Source organism: Wyeomyia smithii, chromosome 3 (assembly GCF_029784165.1).
Source record: "Wyeomyia smithii strain HCP4-BCI-WySm-NY-G18 chromosome 3, ASM2978416v1, whole genome shotgun sequence".
In the NCBI taxonomy this organism is placed as follows: domain Eukaryota; kingdom Metazoa; phylum Arthropoda; class Insecta; order Diptera; family Culicidae; genus Wyeomyia; species Wyeomyia smithii.
The window spans coordinates 62314808-62340008 of record NC_073696.1 but is presented as its reverse complement, the minus strand read 5'-3'; the positions used below and the strand labels follow the sequence as shown (position 1 = coordinate 62340008).

General features: G+C 40.0%; 2 protein-coding genes across 8 annotated transcripts in view; both read left to right on the top strand.

Annotated features, from left to right (window-relative positions):
- Positions 1–9996: 9996 nt before the first annotated feature.
- Positions 9997–11319, top strand: LOC129730390 (uncharacterized). The gene is made up of 3 exons (XM_055689691.1): positions 9997–10392; positions 10459–10696; positions 10757–11319. The coding sequence occupies exons 1-3, from the start codon at positions 10390–10392 to the stop codon at positions 11062–11064; spliced, it is 549 nt and encodes a 182-aa protein (XP_055545666.1). The 5' UTR covers positions 9997–10389; the 3' UTR covers positions 11065–11319.
- Positions 11320–12054: 735 nt separating this feature from the next.
- The window catches only part of LOC129726470 (MAGUK p55 subfamily member 7), a 54580-nt gene continuing 41433 nt past the window's right edge, over positions 12055–25201 (top strand). For 2 of the 7 annotated variants that reach the window (XM_055683187.1, XM_055683185.1), the window contains exon 1: positions 12057–12518. The gene's annotated coding sequence lies outside the window, so the exon portion shown is untranslated. Of the gene's footprint in view, positions 12519–22250; positions 22454–25201 lie in introns of those variants that run through there. The other 5 variants (XM_055683188.1, XM_055683190.1, XM_055683191.1 and 2 more) reach the window with 5 other exon arrangements.

Below are 25201 nucleotides of genomic sequence, written 5' to 3'. Positions count from 1 at the left end.
GTACGTACCATCACTACCAAAGCGCCATCCAGATGAGTATAAGTTTTGTGTCTCATATTTTTTTTTAGAATGCATAGACACTCGGTTTTGTGTGGTAGCTGATAGCGGGTTTCGGTTTGCCCTTTTGACTAGAGTATGAATGTATGAATGACCTGTTTGGCATACGAAGTTTTTTTAGGCATGCAGAACATTTTTTATTGCCTGGCTACCAAGCTGGGTTGCCGGGTGCGGTAAGTCTCATTTCTTCGTTTTCAATTATGCGCTGCGCGTTTGTTTCTAGTAATCGACAAGTGCGTTTTTTGATAATGTGTTGAGATTTTGTTTCAATTCGTGTTTAAGGCGCAGGACGCTACACAAAATAACACTTTTGACGTTTTGTAGAATTGTATTGAATAACACCATTTACTTTAAATTGCTATTTGTGTGTTTCTGATATATGTCTGAACTGTTTTACCGCGCATGGCGGGTCGGTCCCGTTAGTATTTTGAGCAAACCAAGAAAAAATTAATTTAATGTATAATTTCATACCTTTACTCATTACGATATGGGACAATATGTTTGGAGGCTTTCCCGAAGTTTTTCAGAACAAATTTTTTGAATTCATTAATTGTTATGAAACTATACATATTTAACCACCACTTCCGTCTAATATTTTAGTTTTGATGGGGGTTCAAATGGGTCGGACTCACTATGCGCAGCAGTATTATGCTTTTAATCTTTTTATGACTTCTTTAGCTTTTAAATAAATTTTATTGCCCCCAAGCGAGTTTTCATGAATTGATTTTTGTTTTTCCCACAGAATAGGTGGGATGTTTTTCTATTATTAAAGGCCCTAATACACACACAGTGTGACAACGCCTACCTGACGAAAATTGCCAGTACCTTCTTGAAACCTTCTAATGTGCCTTCTAGCATCTACCACCTTCCGCTCGTCTACATGGAAGGCGCAATCACGCCGTCTCGAACCCCGCCATGTGCCAACCTTCTTGTCGTCATGCCACCCAATTCATGTTTGTTATGTTTGTTAGAAGAAAAAATAAGGCAACACACTTCTAGAATTACCAGCAGGCGGAAAAAGATACAACACGGCGCTGCCAGCGCCTTCGCCAAAAGAAGGCGACACAAGACCATGTGAGGCACAATGCGTCTACACGGACGGCAGTCAAGTTCGCAGCCGAAGGCGGCGAACGACTACCTTCTTCACTAGAAGGCACAGCTACAAGGTTCTAGATGAGAGGCGTCCCAAAGGAAGGCGCAATTACGCCTTCTGATTTGCATGGAGAAGGCGTCATTACGCCGTGTGTGTATTCGGGCCCTAAACACGCTGGCTTTGATGGAATTGGAAGGATTACAATTTAGAAATTTATCGTTCGTGTTATGACCAGACGGTTACGAACATTTTGCTTAGTTTTATGTACTTGTTTTGTGATTTTTCGAGCTTTTGAAATGTTGAAACAATTTTATTTATTATATTTAATCACGTTGAAATCTTGTCGGTCGGCATAGTAACTAACTTCTGATTGCGATTGTTTTGGCATTTTATAAACCAACTTAGAACTCTGTCTTGTTCGATATGCATGTTTGCATTTTTGTAAATTTTCGAGCTATGAATGCATGGAGCTTTGCCAGTTTTCATACTCAGTAGGTATCTTAGCTTAATTATTCGAGAAGTTCGAAATAATCAGCGCGAAACTCCGTGTCCCTGCGCGTATGCGTCGGTAAAAGGGAATAGAGATGTCGTTCATAATGCTCCGGTGTAAACAAGTCTTCGGCCCGGTATTTTCAGTGTGTAGTGACTTCCGAGGTGTATCATTTATTTGAAGACTGCCCACCCGTTGGTTATATTCCAGTACGTTGCGATTCAGTGTAGGTTTCGTTCAGTAAATATAGCAATAATATATACGCGACGTATACCTCTACTGAAGTGCGCTTGTTTTCTTGCAGGTATTTGAGTTTGGTAATATACATTTATTTAAATACGTTGATGCTTCGTATAGTTAATGATTTTCGCGCCCGTCATTCGCATAGGATCGCGGGGTTGATAAGAAAGATACACACCGTTGGTATTCATAATACGCGAGCCTCGCGCGAATCATCATTCGATTCCATCACTTGCCACGGAAACATAATTACACAGACCATTCTCTCCGTCGCAGAGTAGAGATGCGGGATAAGCTCAGTCTTGGTATGACCGTTCAACCAAAGATTACCTGCCCGTTGCTTTTATATAAGCGTGTCGCAAATCGAATTCGGTTGATAAATATCGTGATTGATCTAATAATTACGTAATGTGCTATCAAGAATCCCGTCTTCCGAAGTGCATTCGCTTTCTTGAGAGTATACGGGATTGGACATAAACAAATGTTTAAAAATTTGGATTCTTCGGGTGGTGGATGGTTTACGCGCGCGCCGCTCCTAAATATTACCGATCGCCTTCGTAATGAGCTAACTTCGCGCGCAGCATTGTCTCTTGGTCTAAACCGGTACCAAATAAAAAAAAGCTAAGTGTGCTCCTCTAGTCAGCCGGCTAAATATAGAATAAACCGAAAATAGCTAAATAGAGACCGGTAGGAGTTACATGTATGATCGCATCACTTATCAAAGTGAATCCTGATCCAACGAGCCCTTCTCTACTAACAAAAGCCTCCTTCCTGTGACCTTTGTGGAGATGCAGAGGTAAACACGGTCTCCGAATAGCAAGGGTCACACATCCCTTCCCTCTTCCCACCTGATTGCAAGGACGTGGCCGGCGTCGTTATTGATCCTTCAAAGTATTGAATCACTAAAACTTGTACAATGAGAATGGTCGGTCACTCCCAACCCCATTCAGTTGATTCACTGTGCAATTTTACTGATTCGGATCAATCACGGAGTGCAACCATTGAAATGTGCAGTCAGTCAAGCTAAGCTAAGCTAAGTTCAGTTACAATACGTTCACGCAACGACGTTTCGACGCCATTTTGAACAGAACTGAGCATTCATAAACAAAACAAACAAAAATAATGACATACAGGGCATAAAGAGGAGGGAGAGAGAGAGCTTACATATACATACTCTTATTTTTTCGGTGTGTGTTTGTTGTTGAGTAATTGAGTAATTCAATGTCATTCAAAAATTGTAATCATCCTGAAACACGCTATTACGGTCTGCACCTTACGACTTTCAAGACAAAAGAAGTTTGTTGTTTTGTTTACCCTTTTTTCTATAGTGATGAAATGTCATTACGTTACGCCAATAAACTGATGGAATGAACTAGTTTGAGAATCGGCGAATGAGCGAGGAAAATGTTCTCAATATTTTTTTATTTCAAAAAAGCTAAAAGTGTGATTTAACTGAGAAGTGCTATTCATCTTGTTACAATACTGTGTACAGAAACAATTGTTACATAATATACAAAATTTAAAAATCAATCGATTGTTTAAGTTCTGTCGAGGATGCGGAATTCGCATCATTCATTTTCGTAAGACTCAAAAGTCATTAATTGAATTAATTGAATGGAGAAAAAGTCTGGCAACAATGCAAAAATATTTTTGGATTCGGATAGTAAAAAAAATCTCAAAAATCGTTTGTTTTGTTGTTCAAACTTTTTCCAATAAATATGTAAAATATGATATGTAAAATATGATCAAAATTGGTTTCGTAAAAATGGTATATCTCAAGATTGATTTTTGTTACCTCGAGGTGACAGTTGTTTCTTACGTGAAATTTTCCTAGATTCATGATGAAATCATCAAATTTGAATTAAAAATGGTAGCATTTGCTGGAAAATGTAAAGTTAGTTTTAAAATATAAAAATTCTCTATCTGGCCATACTTTCGGTCAAAATTTTTCTGGATTCGTTGGTTATCAATCCACCTTGAATTGTAAAATGTCAGTTTGATTTTTTGTCGTTCCGAAAAAAATGCTAAGGGACCATTCATTAAGCATATCACGTATTTCAGTGGGGTTTCTGTTATTGTGACATATCGGGAAGGGGAGTTCGCTTGAGTGTGACATCACATTTCAACTCAAAAATAATAAATCAATGAATAAAAACACACCACAGAGTTAAACTCAGAACTATTTATGATACTTTCATCATTCTTTATTTTTTTAATTAAGATTTGCTCGAGACAAAAACAATTTTTTGAAGTAGAATACTTCTCTCAGGAAGTTCGGCTACATAGGGATGTGAAATGAAAATCTAAAACCGAAAAAAGTGAAAAATATGTCCAATTTCAAATGCTAATAAATCGGTTAGTATTCGATGGATTTCCTTCGTTCTTGCAGCAATAGATTGGAAAATCTTCTAAGATTCTTCATAAAATAAGATAATTGTTATTTTATTATTCACAGTATTGTACTATTGAAAATAGTCAAGCCTTGTCAAAACGAAAATTCGACCTCTGATTGGTCGTTATATGCTTGCTTCCCAAGCACGGTCGACAGGATCATATACCTTGCAATTGAAAACATGCTATTTGGCCTATATAAGAGCCTGTTTCAGCCGGAGCCGCTCATAATAGTTCTAGACAGCGACAACAGCAGTCGTCCTTCCTTAGCAGCAGCACTAGCTCTGTGGTTGGTCACCACGTCTCAGGAGCAGCGCGGTTTTTCTCAGCGTGTGTACAACGACAACAGCAGTCGTCCTTCCTTAGCAGCAGCACTAGCTCTGTGGTTGGTCACCACGTCTCAGGAGCAGCGCGGTTTTTCTCAGCGTGTGTCGCTAGACAGCCATTATTCCCCCCGTGTTGGGGCAGCATGAAGATTGCCATCAGGAAATCCAATTTTGGAAATCAAAATGCCTTTTTGAAGGCAAATAAACAAGTCATTGAAAGTTAATAATTTTTGACAACGCAAGCAAGCATTCTGGGTTGCATCCTAACAATTTAAATTGGTCGCACCCGTCTAATTTACTGAATGTGAAATAGCTTCCACAGTGCATGTTGTCCGTGTATCTTAATTCCCCCAATGTTAGGGCAGCTCAAAGGTTGTAATTAGCAACCGATTTTGAACCGCAACATGCTTTTTTCAAGGCAAATAAAAAAATAATTGAAGGTTAATAATTTTCTGGCATCAACACAAGCAGACATTCTGTGCGGGATGCAATCAAATTCTGTTGTAGTTGTCTAATTTTCACTTTATTTAGTAAACCCCCCACTGTAGGGGCAGCGTAAAGGCTGCGATCAGCATAACCGACATTGAATAATAAACTGCCCTGTTAGTACGCATTCACAAAAGCAGTTAGTTCGACTATGCAGAGCTAATATGAAGTCGATTCAATCAATCAGCATAAACAGAATTTCGTCGTCCCCCAGCTGCCAAGTTGCAACATGATGCAACACGCAACAGCGAGCAAACGAAATCGCTTGATGTTAAAAAACCGCAATAAGATACGGGTTAAAACCGTTGCGTGTGTGAGAGCACCATCGGTGTTTATTCGCTGGATACACTATCTACTGAACGCAATAATCTGCTTACATGCGACATGGGGACGGGAACATTTTCTTCAACCAAGCTGCACAACACGACACAAAACATGTTATTTTGTTGCTTCAATGAGAGTGCTATCGGTCCGGCTCGACAAGAAATCATTTTTGTGCATCCGTGCTACGAAACTGAGGAAAAACTTTAGAAACTGAAAAAAGAGGTGGAGCTTATCAAATGATCGCTCTGAACCAGAATGAAATCACACATATTTTTCAAGTTATATCATTCCACCACGTACGTAAAATAATTCATTCCTATTTTCATCCCTATATAAGAGCCTGTTTTAGTCGAAGCCGCTCATAGTAGTTCTGAACAGCGACGACAGCAGTCCTCCCTTAGCAGCAGCGGAAGCGAGCAGTGGGTACCATCGATAGCGGATAGCGGCCACAACTGTGGCATGGCTGCGAATAAGCGTAGCAGTTTCAGCGGATCTCACCATCGATAGCAGCAGGGCCAGCAGATGCAGGTACAGCGGATACCAATGGAGGCCACAACTGTGGCATGGCTACGGATAGCGTTGCAGTTGCTCAGCAGTTGGGCCAGCGTATAGCGGCCACAACTGTGGCATGGCTATGCATAGCGTAGCTGTTACAGCGGGTATATCAGCATCGATAGTAGCAGGGTCAGCTGATGCAACGACACTCCCTTCACTAAAATGCTGTTTCAGTGTGGTAGCGGGAAGCATCAGCAGCAGGCTTGCATGAAGTGAATACATCAGCCAGCAACTTCCTCTAAGGCCTCTGCCATAGTAGACGCGAAAAGCGGCTGATGCAACGACACTCCCTTCACTAAAATGCTGTTTCAGTGTGGTAGCGGGAAGCATCAGCAGCAGGCTTGCATGAAGTGAATACATCAGCCAGCAACTTCCTCTAAGGCCTCTGCCATAGTAGACGCGAAAAGCGGCGCGAACCGATTCGCTCGGCCGTAGGTTGATGTACAGCTCTACTGATGGTTGTACATTAACCTACAGCTGAGCGAATCGGTTCGCGTCGCTTTTCGCGTCTGTTATGGCAGAGGCCTAATGGGAAAGTTGTATCAGTTTGTTCAGAAGAATATTATTGTCGGTAATATTACAGAGATGCGATTGCGTAAATCCGATTTTGAATTGAACAATTGTTCTTTTGAGAACAAATAACACACTTATTTGAAGAGTTAATAGCTTTTGGTACCAATAGCAGTATAGTGACAGCCTCAGCGGTAGATGCAGATGCAGCCGGTACTTCCCTGAGGCCGATGTAAAGGTAAATGGGAGCAGCACGGCGAAACAGTTCGGGTTATGCTTAGACGCGCGTCATTTTTCGTTGTTGATATTCCCCACATGAAACGACGCGCTTTCGTATGATAGCGGTGGTATTAGCGGTAGATGCATTTGCCAACACTTCCTCCAGTAAAGCCGTGTCTAGTTTTCAATGTGAAAAAACCTTTCTCATTGTGTTGACCGTGCGCCTTAGTCCTCACTATCAAGGTAACACAGAGATGTAAGAAAAACACTACATCCTATGATAAATTGAACAATTGTTCTTATAAGGACAACAAATGAATTAATGAAGATTTAATTTTAAATTAGAATACTTCTCTCAGGAAGTTCGGCTACATAGGGATGTAAAATGCAAATCTAAAACTGAAAAAAGTGAGAAAAATTTCAAATGCTAATAAATCGGTTAGTTTTCGATGGATTTCCTTCGTTTTTGCAGCAATCGATTAGAAAACCTTCTAAGATTCCTACCAAATGCATGAAATTGCAATTTTATCATTCGAACTATTGTACTATTGAAAACTCTTAAGCCTTATCAAAACACAAAATTCGACCTCTGATTAGTCGTTATACCGCGCTTTCCCAAGCACGGTCGGCAGAGTTATGAACCTAGTAAATTGAGAATGCATCATTTGGCCTATATAAGAGCTTCATCAGATAATAAACAAACATTTCAACGGATATTAAATTGAACAACTGAAATTTGAAGAACACAAATGATTATTTGAAGAGTTAATATTTTCTCGTTTTGCGCTATAATCCAAAGTTTATTATCTTCATCTACATGCATACTCTGACTATTATTACGTGTTTGCGTCGCTTAGTGTTTGGCTACGGTCATGCAGAACGCAAATAACGGCGCGATGCGATTCGGCAAGACAAAATCTGTTGAAATGTATAGCTCTACTTCGCCTTAAAAAGAGCTGTACATTTCACCACGGTAAGGCGAATCGCATCGCGCCGGCATTCGCGTTCTGCATAACCGTAGCCTTTGTTCCGTTCCCGTTTAATGATGTCGTATTAAATGTGCATATTACAATTCGGCAGCACTTCAACTTCTCATTTGCACAAAATTTAAAAATATCCAATGAACTTCATTCAAAATATCAGACAAAAAGAAATTACAATACTGCCAATGAACGGTCAACGTTTATTTACTAGAAAAGATGACTGACACGCAAGTAGCCAGGTTATCTTTCTTGTAAAAGTATTCTACTTCAACCTTGCGGTCGTGGCTTTGCATACAACCTTCTTGTGATTTTTACGTTTAAAAAGCATATTGTTCGTTACTTCTATTTTACCATGCATGTTTGTTCACAGCCCAATTTCATTAGCTTTTTAGTATCTCTCCATCCTACAAAAATTGTGGCAAAACGTGAATACAAATGCATGGCTATTTAAACATGTAAAGAAGATTTGGGTTGCGAATTTTTTGACAAAGAGGAACCATGGTCTGGCCTGGTCTATGATGGTCTTCCAGAAATCAGCAATGTTGCTGCAGTTACTGCCTCGGCTTTCTATGTAGTCGATATGCAACTCAATCAACAGAATCCTTGGACTAAGGATCAAACACCTTTTCTAGTTATCTTTTATAATTTTCTTTTCCTTTCAGTTTTTCTTTCTATAAAATCGTTCTAATTTAGACAAAATGCATTTTTTACAAATTCCTCAATTTTTAATCAATTAAAGCCAAAGAAGGGGGAGGAAGGGCAAAAAAACGTGACGTAATTGACAAAGGGGTGGGGGAGATTCAATTTTTTTTTCAAATTTTGCTTGACATCATTGATGATTGGTCCCTAAGAGTGAGATTATAATTGTTGTGAATTGTCTAAATTGGTTGTAACTCAATTGACATGTCCCTAGGCTTTTAAGGTGAAACGGGATTGTGGCCTTTTCCTATACAATTTTAAGGTTAGAGTTCTTTTTACTTCTATATTTTGATCGTAAAAACTTCGGCATCTACTAAATAAACAGCACTCAAATTGCTACTTCAGGCATGCAACAGTTGTGAAAACAATTGATCAAAGTTTCGTGTACGTAGTCTTCATAAATCAAGAAAAAATTAGATTGCAAAATTCGAGTTGATCGCGACCACGTCCCGATTCACCTTAAGAAGATGCATGAAAACCACAAAAATAATAAATTGTCACTATTCATTCAAGGGACGATCCATCAATGATGTCACGCAAAATTACGTCACGTTTTTGAACCCCCCCCCCCCTTCCTCTTTTTTGGTAGTAATTGATTGAAAATCGAGAAATTTGTTAGAAATGCATTTTTTCTTAATAAGAACGATTTTACTGAAAGAAAAACTGAAACTGTTGATGGAGTCGCATATCGACGACATAGAAATCCGAGACAGTAACTGCAGCATCATTGCTGATTTTTGAAAGACCATCAATATTTAGGTCCTCTTCTTCAATCAATTCGCAATCCAAATCTCTCCACTTGTTACAATAGCCAAGCATTTTTATTAACGTTTTGTCACAAGTTTTGTATTTATTGATTGGATTGAGAGACACTTAATATTAATGAAACTACGCTATCATTCATAAACGAACATGCACGATAAAACATGATTAACGAACATTATGCTTTTTAACGTGAAAAAAAATTGTCATTTATTTTATCTAAAGCAAATCTTAAGCAAAAAAGGGATCGTAGAACTATAAATGAATGATGCAAATATCATAAATAGTTCGGAGTTGAACTCTGTGGTTAGGTATGTGCCTTTTTATTTATTTTTTTTTTTAGTTTAAATGTGATGTCACACTCAAGCTAACCCCCCCCCTCCCCCATATGTCACAAAATGTCACAATAATTGAAACCCCCCCCCCCCAAACGCGTGACATCATTAATGGATGGTCCCTAATCTGGCAGACAACTGAAAGTACACAAGAGTAATTTCTAAAGTCCCTTTTTTTAATCTGAATATTTAGTCGGATTGTAGTAACTACGGAGCCATATAAATAATGTAGTTAAATCATAATAATTATTTTTTAATGGTCAACAAACGGTGCGATCAATGCTCAAATGAATATCATATTTCTACCAAAGCAGAAAACCCTCCATCTACAGTGTGCTTACTCGTCATTAATCGACCGCTCAAGGTGAGAGAAAAAAAACAAGCAAAATTAGAAAAAAAAATCAAACCACTCTGTCTAATGCGTGAGTATCGAAGGAAACTGAACAAATTATCGGATTGAAGGCTTACTCAATTGTTCTGTTTCAGCCATCGGCGGAGCGCTTCGAACTCAGTACAAGTTTATTATGCATGAACGTGGATTAACGTAGTGCTACGCACTGACAAGCCGCGCTGATCACTGCTGGAAGCCTTTGGCTAGATTACATAATTTCCAAGCTTCAAAGTTTCTTCTTTGCGTTTTGAGTGTTGAAAATAGTTGAGTCAGCCATTTACTGTGCATAAATAATAAACAAATCCTTCCATACGCGCTTCTTACGCTCTTGCGATGAACTAATAATTAGTGGGAGAATACATTTCCATTTTCAGGTAGCCGACAAATGAAAGAAATAGAACGAAAGGTGAAAGAAAAATAATTGCGAATGCAATGTCACCGAGCAAGCTCGTCCCAAACGGGACTAGTTCTTTAGAAACGGTGAAAGCAATCGGATGTGAACGCTTGTAACGGCAACTTTTCTTCAAAATGGTATGTTGGATTTCGCTCAGTTTATGGTATATATTATTAATAAGGTAATTGAATACTTCCTTTTAGAACTCACAACGGCTGCTGTACATCTGTTTGTGGCTGACGATCTGCATCCACACAATCAGCCCCCTTCCACTGCTGGATTACTTCAGTTCAGAACCGACTTCAAATTCCTTGCCCAACAACGCAACTGAGAATTCCACCGCGCTAGCTGAGGTTCATCCTGTTGATGACGATGCTCGTAATTACCTAATAAATTACGATACCGTTCTTCCTGTGCTGAAAGTTGTGCTTACACCGATTGGTGAGTGTCCATCACATCTAGGAGCTAGGTTAAATCCATTTCAAACCCAATCTCCCACAGGTCGCATGTTTCAACCGATGATCGAACAATGGTTGGCGGATCGCTTTGGACCGTACATCGACTCGATCGGGCGTGCCGTGGAAGGAATTTCACGGTACGCAACGGATAACATCAACTTCCAGACGGGGGACACCTACTATACTAAACACGATCTGCTGGACGGGTACGGATACAATTCGCTCATCATTACCTTGGCATCCGGGCGAACATTCACGGTGCTAACGCACAAATCCAACCGTAAGTTCAACATCCTGGACGAGTTCCCCCAGATGTCGGAAGCCATAAATGAGGTTCGAAAGTTGCAGTGAGAACGAAGACTGAATTTAACAAACAATTAGGTTGTGTACAGAACGAAGAATTAGTTAAATATTTATTTATTTATTTTCCTCATCGAATAACTTTTGTTATAACGACAAAATAATTTAAATAAATCTGTTAGACTAGAGTTGACCTAAAATTTCCCTATAACTAAATCGAATGTTATTAATCAATGAGACTGAAAACTTAATGCAATCGTTCTCATTTGTGTTATGGAGATTATTTAAATAAAACGTATAGAAATATGTATCGCAAATATTGCTTCAATTATCATAGCCTTTAACTGGAAATAAGATTCATATGTTTGCCTAATAGGCCTGCTCTTGGCTATTTCAGACTTTTGACCTTTCTTTTGTCTCAATTAAGTAGGTCTCCTCATTAGTTGGACTTCTGTAGAGAACAGAATTAGTCATCACATTTCCAGTGCATTGATCTTATAGAATTCTTATGCAATTTTTTATTATTTATTATTTCATAAAGTCAACGGTAGAAATTCCACCTGGCCTTAGGGGTTTTCTGGGGCACATAACAGCACTCATTTTTAATTTATACTGTTTCCGAGAATAATTACATGAAGCGAGTTATTTGGAAAATGTTATGAAAAGCCAGCGATTTCACCGAATTCCTTTACTTATTTGAATCTTTGCGTCAGCAACATCACTCAAAGTTTTGCATAGTTTCCTCCTTTCAAATTAGCGCATTCGACCTGGGCAGTTACCAATTTGATCACACTTTGCTCGTGGCGCTGTTCATTGTCCATTATTGCCCTCTTGATATCAGAAAATAAACTGCAGCTCTACGCAGGCGCATTCCGCAAGCACCGTACATATTCACCACTGACAGCTGCCGTGCTCTCGGTGTAGAAAAACATACTCAACGCTAGTTTCACCAATGTTTTCCCTAGTGCCTTCACAACCACCCCATCCAAATAAGTGTCTGGTTGTTGCACTCACGCTCGTCTCAGATAAACTCACCAGCTCAAGCTCACTAATCCACCACTGGCTGACGACTGCACATACTAGTGTTCCATTCTCATTCAGTCATTCTAACCAGCTTTCTCAGCCAGGCAGCATAAATATATCAGATTTTCCGACCTTAGTCAGTCACTGGCTGACTGCGGATTGGTGATCTCGTGTTTGTGCCCTCTATCCCGTCGGAAGAGCGCTCTGGCGCCGAGAGAGCTGCTACCAAAAATAAAAAGTGAGATGATATTTAAGTAGCAAAACGCTGTGGAAATGTGCTAAAACAGAAAAGGAAAAGACGGGAAAATTTCTACTTCTCTTCATTCTATTTATGGTGATCTGAATTCTACCAGTGTCTAATATTTTCACTCCGATAGGCTAAGTTTGGAAGAGACGCAGAAGAAAGTGTTGGTGAAAAGTGTGACAACTGAATTATATTAAAAGAAGGAAAAGTGTCTCGCGAAGTCCACAAACGAAAACAGGCAAGTGGAATTGATTTTCGTACGGAAATCCTGTCATCACGCTTTGGGATGGTGTGTGGTTTCTATTGGCAGCCCAAGACAAACAGCAAGCGTGACAGGCACGGAAACGACGATTGTCTACCACCCTTGCAGTGGCTGCTGCTGCTGCTGTTGCTGATAACACGAGGGGAGAGTTTATTGATCAGTTTTCCCGTTTTCCTATGCACTTACTTTGGCCAGGTTATATTTTTCTCGGCTGTTTCTTGCTTCTACTTCTGGCTGACGTTCGCAGACTTCGCTCTGTGTTGACTATTATGCTCCCGATGTCTCGTATTGACCGTCTGTTGGAGTGTGAAATCGAACCTAAGGTACATTTCACTGACGTGTGCGACGATTTTTGTGTTAAAAATAAACGAAATGTGAAAACAAGGACGACATACGATGTGCAAATAAAACATGCTCTGCTGAAACATGGGGAAGCAAGGCTCAGAAATGTGTCTCGTCAGTGTATAAGGTCAAATTTAAAACAGTCATTGCAACATAGGTACTCCGCTGCTTTTAAAGGGGTTAGGGGCGCGGACGCAGTCTGAGGTGAAAACTTATTTGGGGAATGCGCTGACATTTCGATATATAATATCAACAAAATTAAAATTGAATATCAATGTGAATAGGTTTTCGACTTTGTGTGTTTTAAGCATATGTTGATTGTTTGTTAAGACTGCATAAAAATAGGATATCAAATTCATCACTCGCATCCAATAAAAAATATGTCTCTAAGGCAGTTATTAAAATTTTCTTCTAACCTTGAGGCAGTTGAGTTTGAACTGTGAGTTTAATGGGTTGTTTATTTTTCTTTTGTGAATTCTTTTTATTAATTCATCAAAGTGTAAAGTATATAGATCTATTTCCGTCTGAGAGGAATAAGCTTTTGCATTTTAAAAATGGGCTGTAACTCATCAAACTATGATTGCATTGTTAGTTTAGACGCGGGATAGATTTAATTTGATGAAATAACTTCTGTTTTATTATGAAATAGAAAAAAAGAGATGATGTACATAACAGCTGTTTCAGTTATTGGACATCTGAAATTAGTTTTTGAGCTGGCTGGTAGTATGATATAGATGAAATGGGCTCAAATCAAATTTAATTTTGAAATTCTAACTATAATGTTTCGTCTGAGAGAAAGTTACTGTGAATCAATGAGACACTGCCAAAAATATTGTCAAGTTTTTGTTTGTTTTAACCCTCTAGTGCCCAATGCCGCCATTTGGTGGGCATCAGTCAAACCTCTTAAATGCTTCAATAAATACTTAAAAAGTGTTTATAATGGTTCATAGTGATTTTATCAAAGCCCGTCTAGAAACTAACTTGGGCACTAGAGGGTTATTTGAAGATTCATTTTACACTGCAATTTGTAGATTTTAATGGAGTTTAAATAAAGAAGTAAAGGTTATATTTGGATGAAGTAATTGAAACTGAAAAAAAATCATATTTTTTCCAATGCGATTTTTTATCAATCAGCAAATTATCACAATGATGTGAATTTTTAATTCATTTCTTAGCAACATAGATTCACATCTAATTGAAATGAGTAATGTACACATTATTAAAATTGATTATCATTCTACGTCTATTCATATTTATATACTCTTGGACACACATTTAGCCTCTACAGAACTAAAACAAAATAATGGTTCCATTTTCCAAACTTATTAGGAATCTGATTGGGATGAAATAACAATGAAAATTAGGGTACATTACGTACATGTTATTATAAAAGTTGTATCTCGAGAGATTTTCAATTTTTTTTTTAAATTTCATCCATGGAAGGTTAATGTTGATGTGTTAACTTTAAGAACTTTAGCAAAATGTTTTTTTTAGAAGAAAATTCAGCTGCCCCCTTTAATATGCTACCAAAATTGAAATGTTCTATCGGTGGGTCTAGAACAATATTTTTAGACAATTTTTACAATTAAAAATCCAAACTAATCCATCTAGCGGTAAGACCCAGCCTTTCTCATTCAAACTTATTATTTATTTAAATAGATTTACACAAACACTTCAGTTTTCAGAAAAAATACACCTTGATAATATTTGCTGGCTATATTTATATCTCTAAATAAAATATAATTTTAGATTCGATTATTTACAGTAGAATTTTTTTTCCAATTTAAATATTACTTTTTTCACAACTTTTGAACTACGTGTTCAATATTTTTGAAATTAATCAATTAACCCCTAACTACCGTTCATCTGATACCAATATTGTTCAAATTAATCGTGTAGTTTCTGTTATAATGAAGTTTCGTGATTTTCACATTTTATACATTACAGACGAAGTTACAGTCCGATTACAGTAAAATTCAATAGGGTGTTATGAGGCAGCTAGATCTTTCATTTGAAACTAATTTTGTGAAAATCGATTCAGCCATCTCTGAAAAAAGTGAGTGAGTTTAAGTAGTCTTCGGAATATGCTTCTTTTCATAGCACGATTTCACATTTTCGAACATAACAGGCAAAGTAAAAGTTCGATTGCAAAACAAATCAATACGGTCTTATAGGGCAACTAGACCTTCCATATGACACTAATTTTATGAAAATAACTTTTGAATCACATGTCCAATCTTTATGATATTCAAAAGTTACGGGGCCCGTTCATTTAAAATCAATTTTGCCCAAATCGATTGTGTAATTTCTGAGATAATGAACTTTCGTGATTCCCAAATTTTGATAAGTAACATACAAACTAAAAATCCGATTACAATAAAATTCAATAGGGTTTTATAGGGCAACTAGACCTTTCATTTGAGAATAGTTTCATGAAAATTTGTCTAGCCATTTCTGAGAAAATCGAGTGAGTTTGAAAAGTTGCACATACACACACACACATACACACACGCTCATCGAACTGAGTCGAGTGATGTATGCCATTCAGCCCTTTGGAGCACTTTTATAACTTCGGTTTTGGCAGTAATTGCTATACCTTTATTGGAGAGAGGCAAAACTAGTGAAATGGGAATTATGCAGAGTTATCAAAGTTTTACGATCGTACTGTAACTTTTAAGTTTTTTTTTTCAGATAATGGGACAATGTTTGGCATAATCGAGATTACATCAAAAGAAATTTACAGTTTTCTTCAAACACATAGTGATTTTGAGAGTTTTTTTTTTGTCAACAGAATCGCGTCCTAAATTTCAACAATTCTTTTCGAAAAGCATCTCAAGAGCTTTCATTGGACATAAGATAAAAATGCGCCGTTTTAGAGATGACCAAGAAAATTTAATTTTTTTATAACAACCTGTTGTGCGAGGAGCGCAACTTTTTTGGCTGTTTTCCAGAAACCGGAAGTAGCCACTTTAGATTTCAAATTGTCAACTGTGGTCGATTTTTAGCTTCTGTGCATCATCCCGATTAGGGAAATACCCATATTGAGCGTTGGTAATTTACAGAAGCCGGAAGTCACCATTTTGCGTTTCAAAATGGCTAGATTTGATCTCCGGTCTCCGTGTTTCTTCTTGATTATGGAATGAATATTTTTGACTGTTTCCCATAACCTGAAGTTTTCCCGTTTTTGGCAGTTTACCGGGCATCATTTTTATTCCAAAAATAACCATGTTCTAGGATTTCTAAGATTTCAAAATGAAATCAGTATGATTTGAACATCTATGTACAAATTTTCGTAATGAACTTTTCAATAATTTCCATGATTGAAATTTAATACAACCCCTCTTTACTACGCCACTGAGATACAGATAAATCAATGCCTCAGAAACATACTTGAGAACCTTTGGTTGTATAGAACTGATGCAATTTAAAAAATATAATGGTGTATATATTTCGAAAATTTCTAACTAACCATTGATATTTTTTTTATTCTTGCTTTATTTTAAAGAAAAAACTACTTTTAAATAATCTTGAAGTTATAAGAAAACTTTTGGTAAAAGTTTCAGGTTACACGACGTTTTTTCTGAAGGTTAAATTTTAGAGCATATTTTAAATTTCAACATTTTCAGAAATGATTGAATTCCAATGATATTAAAAGGTTTGAACTATAATTTTTAATCAAGAAGTTCACAATTTGTTAGCTTCCGAAATGAATTCTTTGCAAGTTGGTTTTAAATTAAGTTTGAAAAAATAAAAAAAATTTAGAGACTTTCTAAATGTATCCGTTTTTTGAGATTTTCTAAATCAAGCAAAGAAAATTTTACTTTTTTCTATGAAAACATACCGTAAGTTATTCTTGGTTTTCCAAGAACAAGCAGAGATTCATAGTTACTTCTGGTATTACGCACACCGAAGCAGTTACACTAAGGGTATTTTTTTTAACTTTTAGCTGTAATCTTTCATTTTTCTCCGGTTTGAGCATTCGGAGTGCACCTGTGTTGACCAGTGTTATTCACTGATCAGAAAAGCATTATTATCCTTTTGTTTACTGAACACTCATTGCAAAAATAAGATTTGTATAATTCATCAAGTCCTCAAGCGAGTAAAGTTCAGACATAATTTAGCTATCGTCAGTTTTCTTCGCAATTATGAATGAATATTTGATGGCTTCCCAGTTGAAGTGATTTTTTTCTATTTCCAACCTAACTTCTATGGGAACAGCATGTTATGAGAATATCGAAATCGATGTGGGTGTTATTCCTCGAGACAAGCCTCAATCAATACAGAAAAGTATGTAAATCGAGTCTCCCGGAGTGCTTTTGGAGTCACTTTTGCTGTCTTGACTTTGTACACAGACGACACAACAGTTTTATTCCATTGTATCATGTTTCAGGCGGTAACAATATTACTAGCAAGTAACTATAAATAATAAAACTCCCCGCTTCTATGATATTGCGGCTATACATTAACGTACCAGCGAATCGATGATTATTACACAGTTGCATTTCTATAAATAGCGATCAATCCATAATCTGATTGCAATGCTCCAGAATGAATTAATAACTACAAACCTGCTGTTGTCATTGATTTCGCCAATAAATGACGCGCATTAGAATGCCCTAGAGGAAGCACGAATCATAGTGAGAGATTACAACCGGCGACAGGAATATATTTCAGATTCGGACCGATTCGGTCATCCTATGAGGAGTAAGTAATGCAAAGTCCATCGCATCCATAATTCCCTAGTTCTAACGAACATTAGCGGGATGTCTGTGGTGGCTACTAATTGAAAGCTTTTAGGATATTGCCGACAGATCTGGCGTAACTGGAGTGGAAAACCACAACTTCTGGTTCGAGCAATTTAATGATCAGGGTGCACACTCTTTACTCTTGCCACCATAATTGCGTGCTCTAAAAATAACGCTAGCGGGTTCTGTTTTCGATTCCCTAAATAATATTGAACTACGAGACGATTACCGATGTTCGACTTTCACGTCTATATGTCTGTCTCAAAAAAAAACTATATTGACATTACGTTGACCAATTCAATTTTATCCATCTATATTACTGGGGTGAAACGTATAAACCCTAATTTACACCTTTCGTTTTACTTTGAAGGGGAAATTTTCTTTTGTCTTAAATTTTCGCCTGGGTCATCTTCATGCAAATTATTTTTAGAAAGTGTATATGTTTTGAAGCTATTATTGCTTTTATGCCGTTTTATGCCGGTAAAAATATATTTCTCGATTATTAGTTCCACACGAATGTGCTTGCACTGTTCATATTTCGGCAAGATCAATCAGTTGATGTATAAACTGAGCACGTAATGTTGACTCGTTAAGTGATAGTAACCAGGGCAGACAGATGTTCCTATTTTACTTCAAACCAGTAAACTTTTAACGCATTCTATGCGAAAACACATTAACGAAACAGCTTTTACTAGCATCCACAAAAAAAGATAGCATCAACCGGTGTAATTTCACGAGTGCATTGCCATTCACGGTGCGCCTGACAGAATCTGGCTAATTGTGCTGTCGCCAAACAGAATATGCCAAACCGGGAAGGTGAAAGATCTGCCCAACTAGCAGCCGAAGGGAGAATGCAGTGCTCATCCCGTGTCGTTGTCACCGACCAACTGTCCTAATTGTGTCACGTAATGGGTGTGTGTGAGTATGTTTGGGTTATTTTTGTAGAAACCGGGAAATGCTCGCACCCGCGCGTTCTCGGACAGTCGCTGCCCGACAGAAGGGCGGTGCTTTCACCAGCATTGATTGTACATATTTGTTAATAATCAATGACTATCAAGAACAGCACTGACCTGCGTTGGGAAATGTGCGATGATGGGGTACCGATTGAATGAAGTGTTAATTAGAGCAGAAACCGGGAAAACAAAAAGGCTTGCTCAACTGTTATTGATTCTTAATTATTATGTCAGTGAATTGTTCATAGCTGTGCGCACGGGGGTAGGTTTTGGGGTTTAGCAACAGATTCAACCTATCAGCTGTGTTGTTGTAAAAATTATTTAAACTAATGTGGAAAATTGGTTGCACACAATTAGAAGTCAGGTATTTCGCAGCACTGAATAGCCGACTAGCGATCAGTTCTCTGCTCCTAATGGCTTGCTCTTCTAACCGGTAACAGTCACGATAATGGGAGAATATCCTGCTACTAGCATTATTGCCTGTCATTGGCGTGTCCGGAATAAGAATGAAATCGAGTTTTCTTTCCACTATCTTTTATATAAGGTCGTACTAAAAAAAACTTTTTCTAAAAACGTAGCTAACGTAGAATTGAGAGAATGGCAAACAAATGAACATATTTTCGAGATTCAATCTGTCATGTTAATTACGTAAGGACCAAGAAAGAGAAAACTCTGTTATTTACCATACAGTTTTATGCCTTCTTGATGGAAAAATCCTTAAAATTAGGTAGAAATATAAATTTGATATATCTTGTAAACGGATATCATTAGGAAGGTTATCACTATGACATTCTAGATTTGAAATAATCATTCGATTTATATCATTGGAATACGTTTATGCTTGAAGAATGAGGACATTCAAAAAATTGAAGAAAAAGAAAGTTACACAATTGAAAATTGTGTAACTTTTGTACATCCTGGAGTTTTGACGTTAGATTCGTTAATCTCGTCTATCTGAAAGTTAGGCGTCCGAATTTGAAAATGTAGTAATTCAACCATGGAAAAAGTGAACAGGGTTTGAGTGTTTGTATATAAGTCATTCATCAGATTACTGAGGTTTTGGAATCATCCGATCAGACATTATTCTTCGGTTGCGTTTTTGTAACAAAAACAACTGATTGATTGGGATACACTTTCGAAAAATTTTTAAATGACATGTATTGTTTGAATCATATGAACAACCGACACTAAAGTATGCAACCAATCTGACTTTGTGGACGATTTGTTATTGTTTTTATTTTACTCGCTCTAGTGTATACGCAACGCCTACCGAAAATTTACTTCTCAGTAGTCACGTATAAAAAGTCCAGTTTGCAGAAATTTATTCTCCATCGTAGAACCGATTACTGTAGCGAGGGGACGGTAGACTCTTACTGGAATTATGCTCGACCCGTAGCCGGCAAAACAGCTGCTTTTTTAAGTGCAGTAAGGCTTAGCAGACGATTCATTCGATCGCAACTTTTCAACAGTAGACGGGACCAACCGGTGGACTGCACAGCCAGGGACGGATTAACGCGAAGGTGAAGCAGGCGGTCGCCTGCTTGTCAATCATCGAAGGGCGCCAAATGAGTGGGCCGAAATTTTAAAAATCAATAATAATTTGAATGTTCACAGGTATTAGTTGGCTATCTTTTTTTTTTTTTTGGACTGCTATTTCTCAAAATATCGAGTAAATAAAAAATTGTATGATAACATCAGACTTGGACTTGGACGGACAAACACTCAGGCAGACGTTAACAAATTAGAAACATCTGATTGGGAATGACTGAAAATCTTCTCCATGAGCGCTTGTCAGCTTCTCAAGGCCAACTTCGCCACTCCCTTTTGATTATGAAGCTCAACTGTTCGTCGCAGTCAGCCATGGTATAAACTAGGGATGTAACGGATATCCGTATCCGCATCCGCCTCCCATGGACTCATCGGAGCGTAGTCCAATAAAAACAAACGCACCGGGCAGAACGGAGGAGATGGAGCATGAGGATGATTTCAACCTCGACAGCGAATCGCTGGACGGAGGACCCTCTGCTTCATCCTTAATCCTACTTTCTCCACAAGGGAATGACGAAAGTCAAATGGACTTAGTTCCCGGTCCACAGACAAGGCCCGATGACGAAGGGAAACCCGAATCATCGGCACCTCTTGTCAAGCGACTTTCAAATGCGCAAAGGCGGCGACTGAGCAAAAATCTCCGCTACGGTCTCTCGTACGAAGAAGCCAGAAAGCTGGCCCTCCTTCCAACAGAGCAGCCTGCTCAGTCGAACCAAGTCACCGCCAAGCGACAGCGGTCGGGCGACTTGGTGTCCCCAAATACCAGTACTAAGTGTCCACAGCCTAAAAAACTGCGGAACGGCACTGGTTTGGGGTCATCGGGTTCGAAGCCGCTCTCGAAGGCCACATAAGCTATAAGCCTTGCGGTTACTTCTGCTACCCACCCATGCTCCCTACTCACAACGGACCAGCTTCAGGCTGTCCGGACCTCCATCCTCGATCACATTGCGGACCAGGAAAATCCAACCACCAAGCCCAAGTTTAACGGTTGCCATCTAAAAAATGGCTCCCTGCAACTTGCCTGTGCCGACAACGACACAGTGCAGTGGTTGGACCTTCTCTCGTGCCATGGGAGGGAGCACAACTTCGTGTTTACCACATGAAGGATCTGCCGAAGGCCAGACGGTATGTCGGTTACTTCGCGGACAGTGCGAACTCTCCGGACGAGAAGATTCTTCGTTCACTCCAGAATCAGAACGACCATCTCTCTACCAAAATGTGGCGAGTCTGTAACCGCAAATTGGTAAAGACCTTGGTCGAACTAGTTCTGGATATTGACAAAGAATCGGCCAAACTCGTTGAGAGTAGAAATAATGAACTGCACTACGGTTTCGGCAAAGCACGCATCCGAAAGGTAAGCGGAAGGCCGAACGTCACAGGCAGGAAAGACTCCGTCGCAACGTCAGGGAAGGTACGTGCGGGTAACTTCTCCGGGAGTACTCTGCCACCACCCAGGCAAAGCGATCCTGCGAATGGGCTGAAGGTTCGCGTGGGAAACTCCTCCGGGGGTGCCCCACAACCACCCAAACGCAACCCTGCGGTTGGGAAGGTACGCGCAGGATGCTTCCCCGTGAGTGCGCTGTCACCACCCAAACAACGCAACCCCGCGGCTGCTCGGACGGTTTCGCCGAAGACTCGCAAGAGTGTGAAGCATCAACCACCGAACAGTCGCACCCCCCGGAGTCAAAAACCGCCACAGTGTGCGCGACGACCTTGCCAATCGACTGCTGCAACCGAAGCCGAACAGTGAGGAAGAGCAACTTCCATCAACCAGCCAAACCGCTGTTGGCAGCCGTCAGCCAATACCAGGATCATCTTCCGATCCGGACAAAGACGGCAACTTCACTGCAAAGTGAGCAGCCTTCGCTGCGTGCAAGCGAATCTCCATCACGCAAAAGGCGCCTCGGGTGTTCTTTGCAGGAGATTCGCCAAAGAGCAGCTAGCGGCTGCATTCATCCAGGAACCGTGGATCAACGAATCCAAAGTTCTCGGACTTAACGCTCCTAACGGTAGGTTAATCTACTGTGACACGCAGTCCAAACCAAGGACTGCGATTCTGCTAAATAGAGAACTAAAATTTTAACTATTACAGAATTTATCCAACGCGACGTCGTTGCCGTCATGGTTGAAGTACCGACAACCAGAGGAAAGCAGGAAATGGTTGTCGCGTCGGCCTACTTCCCGGGCGGCCAAGGTGATATACCGCCATCTGAAGTTGCTGCGCTCGTGCGGTACTGCAAGGCCATCAACAAGCCGTTTCTGATCGGCTGCGATGCCAACGCTCACCACACGATCTGGGGCAGCTCGGACACCAACACCAGGGGTGAGTACCTACTTGAATACCTTACTTCTAACGATGTCAATGTATGTAATGTAGGGAATAACTCCACGTTTATCAACGCTATCAGACAGGAGGTCCTTTATCTCACTCTGTGTAGCGCCTCTATTTCTGAAAGGATTAAAAATTGGCTTGTCTCCGATGAAACTAGTTTGTCGGACCACAGACACATCGTTTTGAATATAGAGGCTAACCCTCTGAAAAGAGAGCTGTTCAGAAATCCTAAGAATACAGATTGGGAATCCTTTAAGGAACACCTGATCGATTCACGAACTTTCAGTTACAGCAACATTCGAAATTCAGTTGACCTGAATTCGGCAGCAAATGATCTACAAAACAGAATCATGGATGCTTTCGACGCTAACTGTCCACTAACACAGCGGTCAGTATGCCGTGACGTACCCTGGTGGAATGATCAACTTAGTGACCTTCGTCGGGAAACTAGGCGGTTGTTCAACAGGGCAAAAGTCACGTCTAACTGGGACGACTACAGGGCGTCCTTCACTAAGTACAACGCCGAGCTACGCAAGGCTAAACGGAAATCCAGAGTGAGTTTCTGTGAAAGAATCCAAACTACGCGGCTCCAAAAGGCGATGTCCAAATACCATACTAACGGTTTAGGACAAGTGAGGAAAGAGGATGGATGCCTCACTGTCACTACCAAGGAAACGCTGGAGGTTCTTATGAACACCCACTTTCCTGGATCGACAGAGACCGAAGAACTGAATAGTGATGGGTCGCGACAGGACAATTCGAGACATATGGCGTCTCGGGATTCCATCCTGCTGGCCCGTCGACTGTTCACGGAAGCTTTAATAGGCTGGGCTCTAAGCTCATTCGACCCTATGAAGTCTCCAGGTCCAGACGGCATACTACCCATCTTTCTACAAAAATCGGCCGCAGTTATCATGTCCGAACTCATCAACCTCTTCAGAGCCAGCTTTATCCTGGGCCATATTCCGGATAACTGGCTGAAGGTGAAGGTAGTGTTTATCCTCAAAGTTGGAAGAAAGGACAAAACCCTACCTAAAACTTTCAGGCCCATAAGTCTGACTTCATCACTTCTCAAGCTGATGGAGAAAATAATGGATAAATATATCCCTGATGAGTTTCTTAAAGACTCCCCGCTGAACAGGAACCAACATGCCTATCAATGCGGCAAGTCAACAGAAACTGCTCTTCACAGCTTAGTGACGTTGATTGAAAAGTCCCTGAGTTATCAGGGGACGGCGCTATGTGCCTTTCTTGATATTGAAGGGGCCTTCGATAACACGTCCTTTGCATCAATTGATACGGCTCTTTCTCATAAGGGAATCGACCACACTTCAAGGAGCTGGATACACGCAATGCTCTCTAGCAGAGTGATCACAGCAACCTTGGGAGATTCGTCTGTAACAATGTCAGCGATCAAGGGATGCCCGCAAGGAGGAGTTCTCTCGCCCTTGTTATGGTCACTAGTTGTCGACGCACTTCTCAACAAGCTTTCACAGCTTGGTTACGAGATCATTGGATACGCCGATGACATCGTCCTCATCGTCAGAGGTAAAGATGACGCAAATCTGTCGAGCCGAATGCAAACGGCTCTGAATACCACCATGTCATGGTGTTTACAGGAGGGTCTAAACATAAACCCCTTAAAAACAGTCCTAATTCCATTCGGTAGACGAAGGACGATCTCCATCACTCCTCCAATACTGAATGGAGTTAGACTGGGCTTCAGCAATGAAGTCAAATATCTCGGAATTATTCTGGACAAGAAACTGAACTGGATCATGCTGCTAAGAGAGCGATCTCAGCGATCTGGGCCTGCAGAACTCTGTTCGGTAAGACCTGGGGACTGAAACCAGACTTGGCACTCTGGTCTTACAAGACCATTGCCCGACCAAGAATCACCTATGCTTCCCTAGTGTGGTGGCCTAAGGTGAACGAAGTGACTGCACAAGCCAAACTCAAAAAAGTTCAAAGACTTGCATGTCTTTCGGTTACCAGCGCTATGCGAACAACTCCAACTGCAGCCATGGAAGCTATGCTTTGCCTACTACCTCTACATTTTCATGTGAAAAAGGAAGCAGAGCTTGGCGCTCTAAGGTTGCAAAGAAGGAAAACTATACTTGAAGGAGACCAAATCGGCCACCTTCGCATACTTAGGGAATTCAAACTAACTCCGCTATTAACCACAGTCTCCGACTGGATGGACGTTAGGACCAACATGGATATTCCATATAGAGTGATTGAAACAAACCGCTCTATGTGGAACAATGGAGGGCCTAATCTTCCACTTGGCATCGTCAGTTTTTATACGGACGGCTCGAAAATGGGATCCCTTACGGGATCTGGTATATACGGACCCGGTATCAGGGAAACGTTTTCCCTGGGAAAATGGCCCACCGTTTTTCAAGCAGAGGTATATGCCATATATATCTGCGCAAAAATATGTCTGCAACGCAACTACAGACATGCGAAAATCGGTATATTCTCGGACAGTCAAGCAGCACTACTAGCACTTAAGTCCGTCAAATGCGCTTCCAAACTTGTTTGGGAATGCATTGAAACTCTACGGGAACTTTCCCGACAGAATTCAGTTTTTCTGTTTTGGGTGCCCGGACACTGCGGAGTCGAGGGTAATGAACACACTGACTACCTAGCAAGACAGGGATCAGCTCAGCGGTTTATTGGCCCCGAGCCGTTTCTGGGTACGTCCATTTCCGCTATCAAAAGCGAACTACTAACTTG